This window comes from Acartia tonsa, chromosome 8, assembly GCF_053477335.1.
Source record: "Acartia tonsa isolate MP-2025a chromosome 8, ASM5347733v1, whole genome shotgun sequence".
Classification (NCBI taxonomy): domain Eukaryota; kingdom Metazoa; phylum Arthropoda; class Copepoda; order Calanoida; family Acartiidae; genus Acartia; species Acartia tonsa.
In genome coordinates, this window is record NC_137267.1 from 43,785,469 (window position 1) to 43,805,997 (window position 20,529).

The 20,529-nt window shown below is 40.2% G+C and overlaps 1 protein-coding gene across 1 annotated transcript in view; it reads left to right on the forward strand.

Moving 5' to 3' along the window:
- Positions 1-19,834, forward strand: part of LOC145327040 (uncharacterized) — a 54,563-nt gene extending 34,729 nt beyond the window's left edge. Inside the window, exons 3-5 of the mRNA XM_080170534.1 lie at positions 12,615-12,676; positions 15,583-15,627; positions 19,131-19,834. Coding sequence (XP_080026660.1) covers positions 12,615-12,676; positions 15,583-15,627; positions 19,131-19,208 — 185 coding nt within the window. The 3' untranslated portion in view covers positions 19,209-19,834. The remainder of the gene's footprint in view (positions 1-12,614; positions 12,677-15,582; positions 15,628-19,130) is intronic.
- Positions 19,835-20,529: the final 695 nt, after the last annotated feature.

A 20,529-nucleotide genomic window follows, 5' to 3' on the forward strand; every position in this document is an offset into this window, starting at 1 on the left:
GAGCACTTTGACTTTAAAGTAGCATTTAACATCAAGTGACAAAAAGCTTAAGGCAGTTAGGGATGCAACATTGGACTAAAAATTACACTGGTACCCAAAGTTTTGCAACCATGTTTTCAAACACTTTGAGAACTCTTCTTAAATTTTAATTAGTTGGTTACAAACTATTAGCTTTCAATCTTTTTAAGCAATAATCTCTACAGAAGGGGTTACTTTCTTTAACATCATTGGAGATATATATCAATTTATCTATATTACTTTTTAAGGTTATGTAAAAAAGATAAAAAAAATTATAAATTAAAGATGTTTTCTAAACATTTTGATACATTATACGAATAATTTTATCAAAATCAAAGAAATAAATGGAAATATATTTTGTAAAGTACGGAAAAATGATAATTTGATAAAGTAAAAAATACAGTCTAGGGGAAATACCATGCAGAGCATAACTTAGCGGTATACTTTAAACCAATTTAGCTAGATCTTTCAATGTGTGAGTGTGTTTGTTTGTTATCCAGTAAGATCTCGTAAACGAACTGCAGTGCTTTCCCATCAAAGTGCTTATCGAGCATTGAAACCCCCCTTTTGTTAATTTTTTAAAAATTTGTCTTTGTCTTACCTTAACCCTGCGGGGCCTAAACCTGTGATTCCCTATCCTTTCGGGTCTACCCTGTACCCAATATAACCTAACCTGACTAACGGACGGACAAAATAAATTATAGAGTAGCTTCGCTACTAAAAAAGTAGATACACTGTTGTTTTTTTACACGTTGTAGGTATATATATATAGTGTTGAGTATCATTAGTTATTTTTGATGTAATTATACATGAGCAAAAAATAAACAAACTTACTGTACATAACTATTTATTCATTTTGTTAAAAAGGGACTTTTTTTGTTCATAAATAGCGCAGCAATAATATGAGGGTAATTGTGACCAACCATCTCTGTTTACAGTGACGGACTAACGGACATCCCCTAATTATAAGCTATGTTACTAAGGTTACAAACCAAACTCTTGTTCAGTGACGTGCGAAGCCCTTTGTCTATGCGAGGCATTTTGAACATTTAGCAAAATTTTGCCCCCCCCCCCCTAAAGCATTTTAATTATATATATCTAATTCAAATAAGGGCGTTTTAAGGGGGTGGGATTACTTGATTATGGGAATTCTAATCCCTATCCCTCTTCCCTATCCCTTTCCCCCATCCCGTTCCCACGTCCTTTCCCCCAATCGCTCAAGTGCCCCCTTCGGTTCGCACGCCACTGCTCTTGTTAAATTATAAAAATCATTTTGTAGACAATTATTTTTAATTGATCTTATTTTCCATTACACCATTAATCCTATTTTGTTCTTATTCTCATTTTTGTACTACCCAGTGATGCTTATATTAATCGACAACCCTTTCTTTTCCCAAATAGTCATAAGCTATCAATAAGATTGGAGGAAGTTTTAGTTTTGATTCATTGTTCTATTAATGTAGCCCAGATGGATTATAGTTTCCTATCTGCCAGGTAGGAAAGGGAACATTGGACTGTAATAATGGATACTGAGCTGGATCTTTAAATCATTTTAGTGGTGAGCCAGATCGGGGTGAGCCGAATTTCAGCCAATCACAGCGCGGCATTTCATAAAATGATGTTCTCTCATTAGTGGAAAGTTGGCTCACCCCGATCTGGCTCACCACCAAAATGATTTAAAGATCCAGCTCTGAATAAATGTAAACTACTTATGTGCCTATCCTATTATATAAAGTAGTAAGCGTTTTTTGTCTGTCCCGAAGGATCTCGCTAACCGCTGAACCGATATTGTTCTTGTGGTAACCGCCTCGGTTTAATGGCCGTTACCCAAGTTCAAATGACTACGGCAGTGCAGACAGACGTGGACACGTATAATTATAGAGAAGCTGGGCTTCTCTAGCTATCACCAAATAACAAACAGAATCTATTTCAGATGTTACTTTATTCAGAGTCTAAAGGTTACTGATTTATAATACAACAAATAATAAATACACAGATTGGAATAATTAATACTAAATCAAAGTTCAATATAACTATACATACATTAATCAAAATAGACAATAATTATCCCCCATCCCTGGAAAGGGGTGGGGAACCAAACAATGCAGATTAGCCATAATGCGGCTGTCAAATCTATAATCAATTTTAAAGCATGGGGAGGGGTCAGGTGGACCCATTCCCCCTTTACTCGGGGGAGGGCCCTCGGCCCTCCTCCGAACCAAGGTCAGGGTTGCCATACAGCATGGCTCAGGGTCGCCGAATACCACAACTCTCCCCTCGGAAGGCTGGGAGGGTTTTGTTCTGCCCCACCAGACTTCCGACAGTGGTTGAGGCCTTCGGTCTGTTCCTTATAGAACGGTTCCCCCACCCTACGGTAAAGGGGGGGGGGAGTTCAGGGACAGCTGGCCTTATCGGCCTCAGGGGTGTAGGGACTGTTATTTACAGGGGTTAACAATTCAATGGAATCCTAGTGGTGCTCGGCAGGCTCTTAAAGTTGATGGGCTCCCAACGTGGGGTAGAAGGTAGAGGCTGGCTTCTGTTGGGCCCGTAGATCGGTGCCAGCGGTTGTCAGGCCACCATGGGGCGCGGCCGCTGCGGGGCCGGTCAGCAACGGGGCGGTCTTGTTGGCTGTGGCAGCGGCTGGAGCACTGGCTACAAGGTTTACCGTCTGGGCGGCAGCCTGGCCTCCCGAGGGGCCACGGGGATTTCCACTTACGTTTCCAGAGTTTGGCCCAGGCTTGCCTGGGCGGTCATTCCCGCTATCGGAGGACTTCATGGACACCATTTCCTCGGCCATTTCCCGGCCAATAGGAATGGCATCCCAGTCCACTGAGAAGTCTCGGGACTTGGCGTGGTTGGCCCTGGCCCTGGCCAAGGCCTTGTGGTACAGAGTTGGGTGATACAGAAATACTTGTGACATCGCATTCAGGGCGGCACGTACACCTCCTTGTGCTGCCGCCAGGGAGATAATGGTTAAGTCCCCCAGTAGCTTGAGAATCAACAGCAACAAACACAGTATGGCTGCGCCATCTCCCCACTCGTGGATGGCCTGTCTGAATCCAGCCCAGACATCCAGGGTTTCCTCCCCTTCCTCCGCCAGCCTGTCGATATTATAGGACACAATGCCGTGGTCTCCTGTGGCTGAACAGCTTCCCTGCTGGACGCAGGAGCCATACGACAGGCCGGTCAGCATGGCGGCCTTTTACGCCGGAAATGACAGTAGCTGCTGCCAATCATTCAGCTCGGCCTGGGAATACAACCCTCCCGAGCTAAAGTCGTCCAGGGGCTCGGTCAGCAGCTGTTTGGGTGTCTCCAGCGGGGGCGGCCTCTTCTTAGGGGCTGGAGTTAGCTCTATCCACCCCTCCTCGGCGTGCACAGTTAAGGGGTAGGTAGAGGAGCAGGAAATCTTGGTGGCGTGACTGCTGTACACCTTTGTCACGGCATCTACAATTCCGGTGGGCTCCACCGGCACCTTGTCCCAGCATTCGTTGCTCTCCCTTACCACATACTTATTACGCTGGCAGGTAAGCTGGAGCAATACATCTCCCCTCAAGATGGAAAACATGCTCCCTTGGACACGCACCGGATGCGCCGGGTCCAACTGCTGGAGCTTCCAACAATTGGCCGCCACCTCTTCTGCTGCTGCGCTCCGCATCTGAGTCTCCAGGGTAAATCCGATGTAGGCCGCGTGTATCTGGGCCTGGAGGGTGACATCCACGTCCCTGGCCGATACTCTGGGCAACGCTGCCGCGGCCGGGTCGGCTGCCACGAACAATGCTGGGTGGTTGGTGGCATGGGCTTTGAAGTCGCAGTTCACTATAGAGGTGGGGGTAGTCATGTTAATGAAGAATTGTGCCTGATGGTCCACCAAGAATGCATCCATCACCAGGCTGGGCTGGAGGCTGCGGATCAGCCTCAAGGGGCAATCTCTTCCCAGGTGGTCCCACACGTACGTGGCCTCTCCGGTGACGCAGGACAGCTCTGACTGGGGACACGCCAGGGTCAGGTGGTCGGACTGGGACTCCACCCGTCCGTTCTCGACTACGTAGGTCTCCTCCTTGACTAGCAGCCTTCTCTCCTGGAGCACCAGCTCATTGCGGTACAGCTGGCCTTCAAAGTGGACGTCCTCTCCTTCACAACCCACCCCCTCAGGGCTGTTTACCAGCGCCCCCACCATATCAAGGGTGAAGAACAGGGGGTGGTTCAGCTGGAACGTCAATGGCTTGGTCTTGCCTGGCAGGGTGTAGACTCGGTTCCGGGCCAGGTCCCGGCAAGTTTCTGGGACAATCTTGGTTGGCCGCATGAGGGTGGGGACCGACGTCACCTTCAGGTGGCCCCAGACGCCACACCTGAATGTACACTGGGACACTGTGAGCTGGCAGCTATACCCAGTGGTCTCCCGGATCTTGACTTGTTGCAGGATGTGTACCTCATGGCCTAGAGGCACCTCCTGGTGTAGCGGCTCCTGGCTACACATCCGCTCTTTGTTGAAGGCTGTAACATGAGTGGGGTTGGTACAATCCCACCCTATCAAGACGTAGCTGGCGGTGGGCCACACAGCTGCTAGCAGTAGGCCCCACAGGACCATCCACCAGTGGGAGCACCGGCCGGACGGCCACCATCCTCGTGCGCGCATCTACGGGTTCTCGGCTGCCAGGTTCTCGTCTCTGGTCACAGCAACTTCTTGGGAAGGAGGTCCGGTTGTCTGTTCCTGGCTAGATATAAATTTCCATTGAGTGTTATCTTTAGACGCCCGGGGCTTCCCTTTACCCTCCCCAATGATGGACTGACAGGCGACCGGCGCCTGGTGGGGCGTCGGCTCCCCTAGCTTCAAAGTGGCCCTTCCCTCCTCAATTGCTTGCCCAGTGGCATGGGGCTCTAGTGCGTGTGGCACAGGCTGGCCCTGCGTTACATCCCTCCCCCACCCTAGGAACTCAGGTGCATGTGGCACAGACAAGTCCTGATACCCACAAATCTCAATTTCCCCAGCCTCTGGTGCGGGGGGCACAGGCAAAGCTGGGGGGTTACAACATGTTGGAGACAATGCATTTGTTAATTTTAACTTATCCTGACTCAGTTGAGAGTGATGGACAGCTGGACACAGTTGAGGGTGAGGGACAGCTGGACGGCCAGGAGGCAGACACTCCCGGCTGGCTGGGGGCTCGGGCTGACTGGGTGTGACGGTTGTCACCCCTTCCTCCGCGGCTGCGGGCTCGTTCCGGGGGCCAGGTCTCTCGGCGGCGGCGGCGGTTGTCGCCCCATGCACCAGCGTGGGGGTGCTGGGTAGCACCCCCCGGTCTTCACAGGTGGAGGCGACGGTTGTCGCCCCATACATTGGCTTGGGGGTGCGGGGTAGCACCTCTCGTCCTCCCCAGGTGGTGGCGACGGTTGTCGCCCGTACATCATCTCGGCCTCGCTGGCTAGCGCCTCTTGTCTCTCCCACTCGGCGGCCGTGAGGGTCTCCCCGTACATCGTCCAGGTGGCGCTGGGTAGCGCCTCTCGTCTCTCGCTGGGGGTGACGGGGGTCACCTCCTCCTTCGGGGGGCTTGGCCTGGCAGGTACCATCATGTTGAGGCCTAGGGGCAGCGGCCGCAGGACTTCTGGCTCCACGATGTTGGTTGGCTGCACATATTCTGGCCCCATGTGGTTGAGGTTGAATCCCAGGCCAACCCGGTTGGGTTCAGCTGCTCCTCCCAGCACGTTGATCCTGGCTGGGATGGTTCCAAACTGCGGCATTCCTTCCGAGTGGCCCACAGCGTTGGGGGCGGCGGCTTGCTGGAGTGTCGCCAGCGGTGCACCTCCCTCCATGTTGGCTACCTGGGAGCTGGGCTTGCCCGAGTTAGCGCCCTTGCCGGCTAGGCGTCTCCTCCTGGCCACCTGGTCCCAGTCGGCCTTGCACTCGGCCGCCGTATGGCCTGCGTAGTGGCAACGTTCACACCGGGCAGGCCGGTCACGGCGGGACTGGGTGCGGCGCTCTTCTAGGCTGACCTCCAGGGGGGTAGGACAATCTCTGACCCGGTGGCCTTTCCCATGGCATCGGTAGCAACGGCCCGGGATCTTGGAAGCTTCGTCTGGTGCGACCTTCCTCATCTGGTGGAGACCCGGAGCCAGGGCGCCAATCTCCATGGGCTCCGAGTCATCATAATTGGGCAACTGGACGCTGGCCGAGCCTGTGAGCCCGTCGGTCGCGTCCACCAGGCACACACCCTCCTTCAGCTGCTTGGTTATCATGGTCACGGTGAACATGGCACGCCTCGTGTACTTGGGGACCGAGGCGATCTTGTGCCCCATCATGATGCGCTTCACGTTGGCGTTGCGGATCCCTCGGTTCAGTTCATCTATGAGGAGCTCCAGGTCTTCATGACTGTATGCCTCCCTGTAGAGGGCGCACTTGGTGGAGATATAGGCCTGGATGGGCTCCGTCGAGTGTTGCCTATAGTCCCGGAAGGTTTGCTTCAAGGTCTGGGACTCATAGGCTGGCAGGAACAACATTTCACACTCGGCCTTGACCTGGTCGTAGGTCAAGGCTTGGCCTGCCTCCCCAAACAGGTGGGAGGCCATCTCCGCCGCCTGCCCCGCCAGGGATAGTAGGAGGGAGTTGCGGCGATTCAGCGTATCATGGGCGGGTACTCTGTAAGCCGCCCATGTCATTTCGAGACGCCGTATGTGGGAGTTCCAGGACTGCTTGGGCGGTCCCCGGTACTCCGGCAGGTTACTCAGCATCAGCTTGCGGTACTCGGCTGGAGCCGGCTGGGGGTCATCCTGGAGCCACCCTTGAAGCTGATCGCCTCCCTGCGCTTGTTGTTGCTCCATATGGTCAAAGGTTCAGCGTCGTGTCACAAATTTAAGCCGAAACTATAGGCTGCTTACGCTTTCGGTCACTATTCCAACAACCACTGTCAGGAACTGATTTAGTTTTCCTTATCACACTGTAGATAGGGGAGTGGAGCTTTGCAATTTCTTAGGATCTATCCTTTGTATGCTATAGAGTAGCTCCCCTCCTTAGTGTGTGTGTGTGTGTGTGGAATACCCCCTCACAACGCGCCTATGCACGGTCAGGGCGCGCACACACAGGTGAAACTCTCATCTATCCCTCAATCTGCTCTCTTATTGGTCCGTTTTATCCCTTTTGTCCGACAGATTTCGTTGCGTTCCGAGCTTCTCTGTGCAACCCGCGTGATGCCCTCCGTTCTCCCGGTCTCTGTCTCTGCACGGTAGACGGACTTATCCGAGTGCGGGGAGAAGGGGGAACGCGTGAGGGGACGGGATAAGGACGCCCTTCCCCAGAGGGGGAGGGGGTGCCGCGGGCCTCAGGTGACTGGGTTATGAAAGTAGGTGGGCTTCTTCTTAATCCTTGGCTTATCAAAATGTCACCTTGGATTATATTCACTTCAATTTATGGGGGGACCCTCCCCTTCTGTTAGAGGTAGAGGGCGGTGTATTTGCCGTGCTGCAGGGTTGGGGGTCCGAGTTTAACAATGCATTGTTATCTCGCACCTGGGTTCTATTTTTGGCTTATCAAAAGTCCCGGCAATTGTTTACCAATCACTGCCCATAAATCTGTTGTTTAGCCTTCACACCAGGGTGACAATACATAAAATCTGATACAATATCTGCTTTTCTCGGTGGGTGGCTGCGCTGTAGCCTCCCAGGATACTTGGGGTTAGCGTAGTTTTTCTCCTACTGATACACTACACTCGTATTTTCGCTCACAGCTCGCGGCTATTTTGCTTGTTTCAGCCAGTCGGCGGCAGGGAATGTCCCATCCTGCAGCGCCGTGGGTTCGAATCCAGGTGGTGGCGGCAGGGAATGTCCCGTCCTGCAGGGCCGTGGGTTCAAATCCCGCTATCCTTCGCAGTGAGTAATAGGCCTGTTTCAGCCGTCTGCAGTTACTTGGCCTGTTTCAGCCAGTCAGCGGGCCTGTTTCAGCCCGTTAGCACACAATCCTCCGTTAGATCTCGCCGCTCTCCGCGGTTCTCCGTTGGATTTCGCTGCTCTCCGCGGTCTTTCGTCAGATTTCGCTGCTCTCCGCAGCTCTGATTCCGCCACTTGGTCTCCTTCTGCTTGTCTTCTGCCGGCTGGATACTATTACCCAGGCAGGTTACTAAGGTTCTCACTTCCACAACTGCCGGATACAGAGTTAGACCTTGCTATCCAGGGTGGGTAATTCAGGTTGCTTGTGTCAGTTTTGCCAGTTTTACTGCTGGGAGTACCTTAGTCTCAGCTGCGCGTCTGCTCTACACTTGTGTTTGCCGTAATCTCACACAGCTGTCACCAAGTTGTGGTAACCGCCTCGGTTTAATGGCCGTTACCCAAGTTCAAATGACTACGGCAGTGCGGACAGACGTGGACACGTATAATTATAGAGAAGCTGGGCTTCTCTAGCTATCACCAAATAACAAAAAACAGAATCTATTTCAGATGTTACTTTATTCAGAGTCTAAAGGTTACTGATTTATAATACAACAAATAATAAATACACAGATTGGAATAATTAATACTAAATCAAAGTTCAATATAACTATACATACATTAATCAAAATAGACAACAATTATCCCCCATCCCTGGAAAGGGGTGGGGAACCAAACAATGCAGATTAGCCATAATGCGGCTGTCAAATCTATAATCAATTTTAAAGCATGGGGAGGGGTCAGGTGGACCCATTCCCCCGTTACTCGGGGGAGGGCCCTCGGCCCTCCTCCGAACCGAGGTCAGGGTTGCCATACAGCATGGCTCAGGGTCGCCGAATACCACATTCTCCTTTACAGCGAAGCTTCTTATAGGTAATTGGAAGGTTTTAAACTATTTTTGGATAGGGTGTCTTCACCCCCCTCCCCCCCCAAAAAAAAATATATTTTTAACTCTTTTAAAACTCAAATTTAAAATAGGATGAGGTCGACTTTTCCTCCTCCTACCAGTGCCCCTAGAGGCTTCTAGGGGCGTAGTCGCTAGTCTATAATACAAAGTAGAATGATGTTCGTCCGTCTGTCCCTTATGATCTCGGTAACCACTGAACCAATCGGATTCTACTCTTCAGGGAATATACCTACTGGTCCTGTTGTGGTTTTAGGCTATTTTCTTGGGGGGTGGGACACCTCAAACCCCCTTAAAAACAAACATATTTTGCGAATTCGCTATTTATTAGCAAAAATTTGCGTTTCATTCGTATTTTTTTCCGCTGGGTAGGTAATAGAAGATGTAATTATACCTCTTTGGGCAAAGCCTCTAGAGGCTAGAGCGAAGCCGCTAGTAGTTTTATAAACACGTTATCTAATTCCTTGGCTTACAAACTTTATTTATATTTAATAAACAATTTAAATCTACAGAAAGGGTAATTTTGTTTATCATCATTGGTGATGTGTATAACTTTTCGTCCCTTTATATCCTTGTGCAATCTCCAGTTAAAATGAAACTCGTTAGCTAAAGCCAACACTCATCGATTACTCACAGCATCAATAATGGATATAGAATACACGTGGATATTGTGACAGGAAAAAAAATTGTCGTCAATTTCGCTTGCTAACATCTAACTCATTATTTGGTCAATTCGTTCATGCAGTAGGAGGTGAGGGGATAGGATAAAGGAGTTGGATTGAGGGTATCAATATTTTATCCCGATGCGAGTTTAGCTTTATTGAGAACATAAAAATCTGGTGTAACATCTAGATTTAATTGATCCATTGCATTGTTTCAATTTATAGTATCCAAATGATGATCCAGGAAGTGATAGAACAATGGCAGTTAATGATGATAATACACACTATTTGTATAGCACACAATTCCATTCAATACATTGATACATAATACGACCTTTATTGAATTCTATCCGTTTTAAGTAGTGAAGCTAAAATTCACTTTGTCTGTATGTCAGTCCATCCGTAACGCTATGGAGGAAAATAGATGTACTCGGCCGCTATTTAAGACAGAGGGCCTAAGATTACCCTACCAATGTGAAATCAGTATACAATTTTATTGGTCTGTTATTAAAAATAGATGTCTGAAATTTGTTTTAGAGATTCTGCTGATCAATTCACATCTACTCATTTACTTTGTCTTAAATAATACGTTGTTTGTTTACAAATATGAGTTTGCTACTTATAGTTGTTGCCATCCTTGCTTTGAAATAGTAATTACTTTTCATTTCATTTTGAAAAGAAGTATTAACCAATTAACTAGAATTTTATAATATAAATCTTTCTAATGATTCTACTTATAATTATTCTATAAATACGTACAGTCGAATAATTATTTTTGGACACGTTTCTAAGAAATAGGTCATTAGATAAAAAGAGAGATGGATAACTGATAATATGGGATTATTTACAGGTGTACGATTATGTACGCGAAGTGGTAATACCCATTTTAGCCAAGATTTACATACTGAAAATAAAACAAATACCATTACATCAATAAAGGGGGAAGTAGGTTGTGCTAAAATTCTGTAAAGGTGTGAGTTTTAAGGCTTAAAATAGTAGTAGAGCGATAATATTCACTAAATATGTGCATTCCTTATTGAAAAGAACTATAGACCAAGAATTTTTTTTAAAGTTAACATAAATTTTATTGTTATACTAATGTTTTTAAGAATTAAATCTTACACCTTTACGGAATTTTAGCACAACCTACCTTCTTTTTAATAATCATTTTAACCCTTACAGATCGGGGGGGGGGCTCCAAGAGCCCCCCCCTCTAGTTTTTTCAATCTCATTTTTTTTGTAGGTAAGATGGAGTGCTGTGACTTCATGACTTTTTAAGTTTAGTAATTATACGTCGGCAAGAGTTGATTTTATTAGGATATCTGGTCTGTGTCGGTCGTGGTGTCCGGTCAAAGTCGGTTGGGTAGCACCAAAATTAGAAAAAAATTCTAAAAAAAATCTTAATTTCTACATTATGACTTTTGTGTATAAGGAGAAACCTAAAATTTTTTTGGTGAATACTTAGATATCAATGACCTTCTGAGAAAAAATGTGTTATGACCGTTTGACCGCTCCCTGACCGACTTTATGACCGATTTTTGTCCGGCTTTTACTACAGACATATATCATGAATATCGTGGCTTCTATTACAGCTAGAGTCCTAAAAATTTTTTTGGTAAATCCTTGAGCAACATCAAACAGATAAAAATATTAATCGGCGCCGCCAACCGCCGTTTTACCGCCGTAACCGCCGAAAATGGCGGTTTCCGTTATTTGCCGTTTTTTGGCGATGATCAGAAAAAGTAATTTTTTTGTTATGAAAAATAAAAGTTCGTCCTAAAATTTGGTCATCCTGGCTGCAAAATTGGCCGCTCTACAGCTGTTTTAAAATTTAGCGGCTGGCCGCTAAAAAGCGGCTAAGGAGCGGCCTGGCTGCTATGACTAGAAAAAGTAATTTTCTCTAAAAATACACATGAACCACTAGAAAAAAATTTTACGTCTTTATCTGTAACAGGAGCCGAGATAGAGGGGGGGGCTCTTGGAGCCCCCCCCCCGATCTATTAAGGTGGGAATTGGGGCCCGAGCTGTAAGGGTTAACTAATTATGTATAGGAGTTTTAGAGCACTATATTGTTAATGCTTTTGTTACTGTCATTTCACACCTTGATAAATACCTGTGGTGTTTAATTTTGCTTTTGTGATAGCACACGTTGATAAATATCTGTGGTGTTTAATGGTATTCCATTCATTTCTTTTATTCTACTTGGTGTGTGTGTTTGTGTGTTTGGGTGTGTGTGAGTGAGTGTGTGTGTGTGTGTGTGTGTGTGTGTGTGTGTGTGTGTGTAAGTACATTATTTGTTCATTGTGTATCTTAAAAATAAAATATCATTGCAGCTGCGCCCCTAGAGAGACCTTGAAATACAGGGGTATGTAAGAGGGATATAAAGGTATAAGAAAATGACCGAAAAATTCATGTACATCCCTAATGGTGATACACAAAATTACCCCTTCTGTAGATTACAATCATTGGTTGAAATGTTTAGACACTCAACTCAATGAACCAACCTATCAAAAAGTCCACAAAGTTGTTAGACCAACGAATAAGAAAACGTTAGAAAAAAAGTATAAGATACTTAAAGGAGGGTAATATTTCTAGGGAGTGTTGTGGTACTGTCCCCCAAATTAAGAAATCTTGAAGAAGAAGAAAATGGATGATTTGTATATTTATAACAAACAAAATTACCCGATCTGTTGAAAAAACTATTGATGGAGTAGTTTATACTACCCAATCAGGACTCAATAAAGGTTCGCAATATTTTTAGACACACTAATAAAAGAACTTGTTTGTAAAACTTTGCTCTTAATAGACAAACACAAAAATTAACAGACCTTCGACATACAAATTAGCTTGATGTCTGTCCGTCCGTCTGTCTGTCTGTCCGTCCCTTAAGATCTTGGTAACCACTGAACCGATTGGAGTCTACTCTTCTGGGAATATACCTACTGGTCCTGTGGCGGTTTTAGGCCATTTTCTTGGTTAGTGGAACACCCCTAACCCCCCAAAAAATGAAAATCCCCCCCCCCCAATTTTTTTTTAATTTTTAAAAGATTACCTCATAGGGCAAAGCTAGGCTAGGGGCGAAGCCGCTAGTATTTATTAAAGTAATTGTTTTTTTTCAGTTTTTGGTTTGCTGTTCTTTGTGAAATATGAATGGTGCGAACTCTTGTTCAAAAATAATACGGTATACATTTTATCCTTTTAATAAAGTAACAAGGATTCTTTCTGTCTGTGTGTGTCTGTCTGTCTGTACCGAAGGATCACTCTAACTGCTATGGTTCTACTTTACAGGGTAGCTTCTCAAAGGTTCTTGGAAGGTTTATTTTGGTAAAGGGTACCAATGCTCCTAAGAGAAATCGCAAAAAACTAAGCTCTTCTCCCCCCCCCCTCCCAAAAAAAAAACATTTCAGCGTAAATTTTCTAAATTTAAACAATGTGATTAAAATAAACACGAAAAAAATATTTGTAATCAATCTATTTTTTAAAAAATTTTATGTGGTTTGACATTTTTATTTGTAATGTGAAAAGTGCACTTGAAACCACCTGAAACAACAGTGTAAGCAAAATTCTATATTATTTACTTTTTCAAGCAAAAATATCCTATAATTGGGGTTAGTTCCTCCGCCCGTCTTTATTGTAGAGCTAGAATTGTTAATTTAGGCATGTTAGAATCGTCCTATCGATTTCAAACTTATATGATAAAGCGAAGCTTATCTATAATCAATTCTCAAAATGTAAGTATGTCCATCGTATAATGCATGCTGAATGGAAGTAATGTCTGCTCTAATTTAAGACTGATAAATGTTTCAAATTGCTGCGCTACTTATCAACTTAAACGCCCATTGATTCCAGGGATCTAAAGGAATAAGACAATGGCCGTTAAATTGATGTACATCCTAAATGTTGAAATACACAATTACCCCTTCTGTAAATTAAACTTAGTGGTTGAAACGCTTGAACACTTAACAATCCAATAAAAATCTAAGGGAACAAATTCAATAAATAGTCCAAAGTTTTTGAGCCAAAGAATAAGAAAACGTTAAGATAAAACTTTTGGGACTAGTGTAATAAACAGCCCATTTCCCCTCTCTTTCTGCATTGATTTACTTTACCTGTCCGTCCGTTCTTGTTAGAAATGTCATTTTAGCTACTATTTAAGATAGATTGCTGAATTTGTTTTGTAGATATACCTTTTACAAACTTACTTGATTCGTCGGTCTGTCGATCATGCTGAACCTGGTAAAAGTGTCTGACTCTGATTATGACGTAAAAAAATTAGCCAATGAAAGGCCACTATAAATTTTACCATTGGTCAATTACTGTGAATACTGGCCTCTCATTGGCTAATGTTTTACGTCATAATCAGAGTCAGACACTTTTACTAGGTTCATCATGCTAAATAAAATAATGTTTTTTTTCTCGTATTCATTCGAATCCGGTGGTTAGGAACCGGTTCTCATGCATACGAAAAAACTATGTCTAGCATCTTATTATATCCAGCTTTCTACGAATATAAAAATGTACAATCATAAGATTAAAACCAGTTTTTTTAGCCGGTACCTTCGGCACCGCGGGGCTAAAAAACTAGTTTTAATCTCATAATTGTACATTCTATATCCGCGGAAAGCCGTTTATAATACGATGCGAGAAATAACTATTCATTTTATTATTAATCATCAGTGTGGGAGTAAACAATAGGCTGTGTATTACACTATTCCACAAAGTATTATAATAACGTTTTCTTATTCGTTGGCTTAACAACTTTTGGGACTTTTATTGTATTTTGATTGGTTGCTTCATAAAGTTAAGTGTCCAAACGTTTAAACCACTAATTGTATTCTACAGAAAGGGTAATTTTGTGTATCATTATTGGGGATGTACATCAATATATCGACCATTGTATTATCCCTTTATATCCCTGAATAATTATCATATTCTTCTCTCTCTTTATCTTTTTGATAAACAATGAACATCTGATCTATAACTTAATTTGTACTTTCTTGATAATTATGGATGTTGTCATCCTTGTTTTTGTGCAATTCTTCAATATCAAGATAAGATTAGAATTGTCAAAAAAATCATTGTCAATCCGGATTTATAAAGTAATAAGTTTATGTATCAAAAAACGCTGCAATATAGAGCTAGACTACACAAAAAAAAGAACAGGCTTCTTCAGAAGGATTTATTAAAGCCTTCTCAATCAGGGATCTTCAGAGATATGACAATGACCAATAAAGGGGAGGGGGGGGGGGGTTAATGCAACCATCTTGTAATCAATGTATAAATGGCACTTAGAATTTTGATCTGAAATTTTGCATGAGTAATCCTTGGTAGGTCTATTTTCCCTAACTCGAACAAAAAGTTAGAAAAGTAGCGGCTAACGGCTTGCGGCTTAGCCGTTTAGCCATTTTTTGGGTATTTTCAAGAGAAATCCATCACGAAACCTCTCTCCACATAATACTCTTTTCCGCTCCAAAACGTTTTCAAACGGTTCTAGCCGATAGTTGCTGGTACTAGAAATCTAAAAAATGCTTTTTGTATCATTAATACATTAATAAGCAAAAATACGTTTCAAAATACGTTTGCCCTAAAAATAGCCAAAAAACGGCTAAACGGCTGAACCGTTAGCCGTTACTTTTTCAACTTTTTGTTCGATTTAGTGAAAAAAAAACTACCAAGGATTACTCATGCAAAATTTCAGATCAAAATTCGAATTCTAAGTGCCATTTATACATTGATTACGAGATGGTTGCATTACCCCCCCCCCCCCCCCTTAACATATATCCCCAATGATAACACAAAAAAATACCCCCTATGTAGATTACACTAGTGGTTGGAACGTTTGGACACTCAACTTTTTGACCTAACCAATCAAATTCATTCAAAGCCCCAAAAGTCTTTAAGCCTTCGGATAAGAAAACATTATTTAAAAACTTTGAGGACTAGTGTAATAAACAGCCCAATGTCCCCTCCCTCCCTTCTTCTTAATTCTAATCATTTGAGAGTTTCTGTACAACTTTATGTGTAACATGTATGTCCTAAAAGATCTCGTAAACGACTGACTCACTCAATCAATGTTTTTAATTTTAGGAAAACCCCGAGTGCCGAAGACAATACAGTGATAATATATTAAAGGTAATTAGGAGCGTGCCAAGCTAATTTGGACAGAGAGAGAGAGAGAGAGAGAGAGGGGACAATGAGCAGTTTTTTACACTAGTCCCCAAAGTTTTATAATAAAGTTTTCTTATTAGTTGGCTGAACAACTCTGGGGACTTTATTATTGGTTTTGGTTGTAATCGTTTCAACCTCTAATTTTACGCTACAAAAGGGATAATTTTATGTATCATCATTGGGGATGTACATCACCTCATCAGCCATTGATTTATCCCTTTATAACCCTGAATTTTGGATGCTATAAATGTCCAATGGAGGGGGGTGTCCAAGTACCGCATTCCCTTTCGATATTATGTCAGACATGAATGCTATTAATTTCAATAATCGATAGAATGCCATTAGTTTTAACTATTAAATTACTATAAAACGAGTGATTTTCATAATTTAATTTATATTATTATTCATATTATAGGTTGGTTCATCTAGTTTAGATACAGATAATACAGATATGAACCATAGTAATAATATTTATATTATAGGTTGGTTCATCTAGTTTAGATACAGATAATACAGATATGAACCATAATAATAATATTTATATTATAGGTTGGTTCATCTAGTTTAGATACAGATAATACAGATATGAACCATAATAATAATATTTATATTATAGGTTGGTTCATCTAGTTTGGATACAGATAATACAGATATGAACCATAATAATAATATTTATATTATAGGTTGGTTCATCTAGTTTGGATACAGATAATACAGATATGAACCATAATAATAATATTTATATTATAGGTTGGTTCATTTAGTTTAGATACAGATAATACAGATATAAACCCTAGTAATAATATTTATATTATAGGTTGGTTCATCTAGTTTGGATACAGATAATACAGATATGAACCATAATAATAATATTTATATTATAGGTTGGTTCATCTAGTTTAGATACAGATAATACAGATATGAACCATAATAATAATATTTATATTATAGGTTGGTTCATCTATTTTGGATACAGATAATACAGATATCAACCATAATAATAATAATATTTATATTATAGGTTGGTTCATCTAGTTTAGATACAGATAATACAGATATGAACCATAATAATATTTATATTATAGGTTGGATCATCTAGTTTAGATACAGATAATACAGATATGAACCATAATAATATTTATATTATAGGTTGGTTCATCTATTTTAGATACAGATAATACAGATATGAACCATAATAATATTTATATTATAGGTTGGTTCATCTAGTTTAGATACAGATAATACAGATATGAACCATAGTAATAATATTTATATTATAGGTTGGTTCATCTAGTTTAGATACAGATAATACAGATATGAACCATAATAATATTTATATTATAGGTTGGTTCATCTAGTTTAGATACAGATAATACAGATATGAACCATAATAATAATATTTATATTATAGGTTGGTTCATCTAGTTTAGATACAGATAATACAGATATGAACCATAATAATATTTATATTATAGGTTGGTTCATCTAGTTTAGATACAGATAATACAGATATGAACCATAGTAATAATATTTATATTATAGGTTGGTTCATCTAGTTTAGATACAGATAATACAGATATGAACCATAATAATAATATTTATATTATAGGTTGGTTCATCTAGTTTGGATACAGATAATACAGATATGAACCATAATAATAATATTTATATTATAGGTTGGTTCATTTAGTTTAGATACAGATAATACAGATATAAACCCTAGTAATAATATTTATATTATAGGTTGGTTCATCTAGTTTGGATACAGATAATACAGATATGAACCATAATAATAATATTTATATTATAGGTTGGTTCATCTAGTTTAGATACAGATAATACAGATATGAACCATAATAATAATATTTATATTATAGGTTGGTTCATCTATTTTGGATACAGATAATACAGATATCAACCATAATAATAATAATATTTATATTATAGGTTGGTTCATCTAGTTTAGATACAGATAATACAGATATGAACCATAATAATATTTATATTATAGGTTGGATCATCTAGTTTAGATACAGATAATACAGATATGAACCATAATAATATTTATATTATAGGTTGGTTCATCTATTTTAGATACAGATAATACAGATATGAACCATAATAATATTTATATTATAGGTTGGTTCATCTAGTTTAGATACAGATAATACAGATATGAACCATAGTAATAATATTTATATTATAGGTTGGTTCATCTAGTTTAGATACAGATAATACAGATATGAACCATAATAATATTTATATTATAGGTTGGTTCATCTAGTTTAGATACAGATAATACAGATATGAACCATAATAATAATATTTATATTATAGGTTGGTTCATCTAGTTTAGATACAGATAATACAGATATGAACCATAATAATATTTATATTATAGGTTGGTTCATCTAGTTTAGATACAGATAATACAGATATGAACCATAGTAATAATATTTATATTATAGGTTGGTTCATCTAGTTTAGATACAGATAATACAGATATGAACCATAATAATATTTATATTATAGGTTGGTTCATCTAGTTTGGATACAGATAATACAGATATGAACCATAATAATAATATTCATATTATAGGTTGGTTCATCTAGTTTAGATACAGATAATACAGATATGAACCATAATAATATTTATATTTTAGGTTGGTTCATCTAGTTTGGATACAGATAATACAGATATGAACCATAATAATAATATTTATATTATAGGTTGGTTCATCTAGTTTGGATACAGATAATACAGATATGAACCATAATAATAATATTTATATTATAGGTTGGTTCATCTAGTTTAGATACAGATAATACAGATATGAACCATAGTAATAATATTTATATTATAGGTTGGTTCATCTAGTTTAGATACAGATAATACAGATATGAACCATAATAATAATATTTATATTATAGGTTGGTTCATCTAGTTTGGATACAGATAATACAGATATGAACCATAGTAATAATATTTATATTATAGGTTGGTTCATCTAGTTTAGATACAGATAATACAGATATGAACCATAATAATAATATTTATATTATAGGTTGGTTCATCTAGTTTAGATACAGATAATACAGATATGAACCATAATAATAATATTTATATTATAGGTTGGTTCATCTAGTTTGGATACAGATAATACAGATATGAACCATAATAATAATATTTATATTATAGGTTGGTTCATCTAGTTTAGATACAGATAATACAGATATGAACTATAGTAATAATATTTATATTATAGGTTGGTTCATCTAGTTTGGATACAGATAATACAGATATGAACCATAATAATAATATTTATATTATAGGTTGGTTCATCTAGTTTGGATACAGATAATACAGATATGAACCATAATAATGATAATATCTATATCATAGGTTAGTTCATCTAGTTTAGATACAGATAATGCAGATATGAACCATAATAATATTTATATTATAGGTTGGTTCATCTAGTTTGGATACAGATAATACAGATATGAACCAACATCCTACCAGAATTGTTAGAAAACAGTCTTGATATCATTTTATGTTAATTATGCAATAATAATTGTTGATCGCATCGTATTATAGACAGTTTTCCGGGGATAGTGAAATGAAAAATTAAAAGATTAAAACCAGATCTAACAAACCTAGTATTAATTCAATGATTTTTTATTTAAATATTCGTGGAAAATTGTCTGCTTTACAATGCTATACATAAGTTTTCAGAATGGCAAAGAACCGGTTCTAATCCAGTGGATATTAATCGGTTTCGAAGCCATACTGAAATGATAATTAAAATTTTTGAATTTTTGTGGCAAAGCTACTCTGTAAGTCAGTTGGTTGCATAAATTATAGGTTCTATAACCACTGCTCGGGACCCTAACTATTAGGGGCTACCCTGTATATAAATAAACCTAAGATCTACCATCATGTTATTTTTTCTTCGAAACCCTCCTCCCCCCCCCTTCTCTACTCTTTTTAATAAGCCGTAGAGAGGGGGGGGGGGAACTTTGAGGAATGCCTTTTTTTAGATCTTTGCTACTATTGGAAGTAGTCTTTCTAGTTTTACTTTAATAGTCACATAGTATCAAACCTAACGAATTAAACAAGGGATGGGCAGCCGCGCCTTAGCCTCTAATTTAATCCCGCCTGTGCGCCAAACAATTGAAAAGAAAGATCGTCTGTTTAAGAACAGATTTAGACAACCCGCTAAACTTTAAACTTTATGACTAATTCACTGAGGCTTACACGCGGCTGCCGAGTCCTGAGGTGGATTCTTAAAAAACATTTTGGCTCACTGATCACTAAAATTAGTGAGACTCGCTTAAAATCTTTGTGAAAAATCCTGCAAAATCGCATAAAAAATCTACAAAAATTGAATAATATCATGAAAGGGTTAATAACATAAGATTTTTTAAATTTTCTGTAGATTTTTAATGCGATTTTGGAGGATTTTTCACAAAGATTTTTAGTGAGCCTCACTAATTTTAGAGAGGCAGTGAGCCAAAAAGTTTTTTTAAGAATCCACCTATGAATTAAATTTGTAATACAATGCACATAGGGGCAACAAGGGGCAACAATTCACCACCCCCAAATCAAGTTTTAAACATTCTATGAGTATTATCATACCCAATGTACATCAGATTTCAAAGGAATCGTAAAAATACGCTTTTTAAGTAAGCATTCTAATGCATGGAAGTCAAGAAATGCAAAAATTTTCTTACAGAAAAAGGCATACTTTTTGTGTTTCACCAACAATTTTAAAAGTATTATAAAATCTCTTAGAATTAACGTAATTAGACAAAATAACTTCTGATGAGTCATGCATTACATATATTTTGACAGTATAAAAGAAA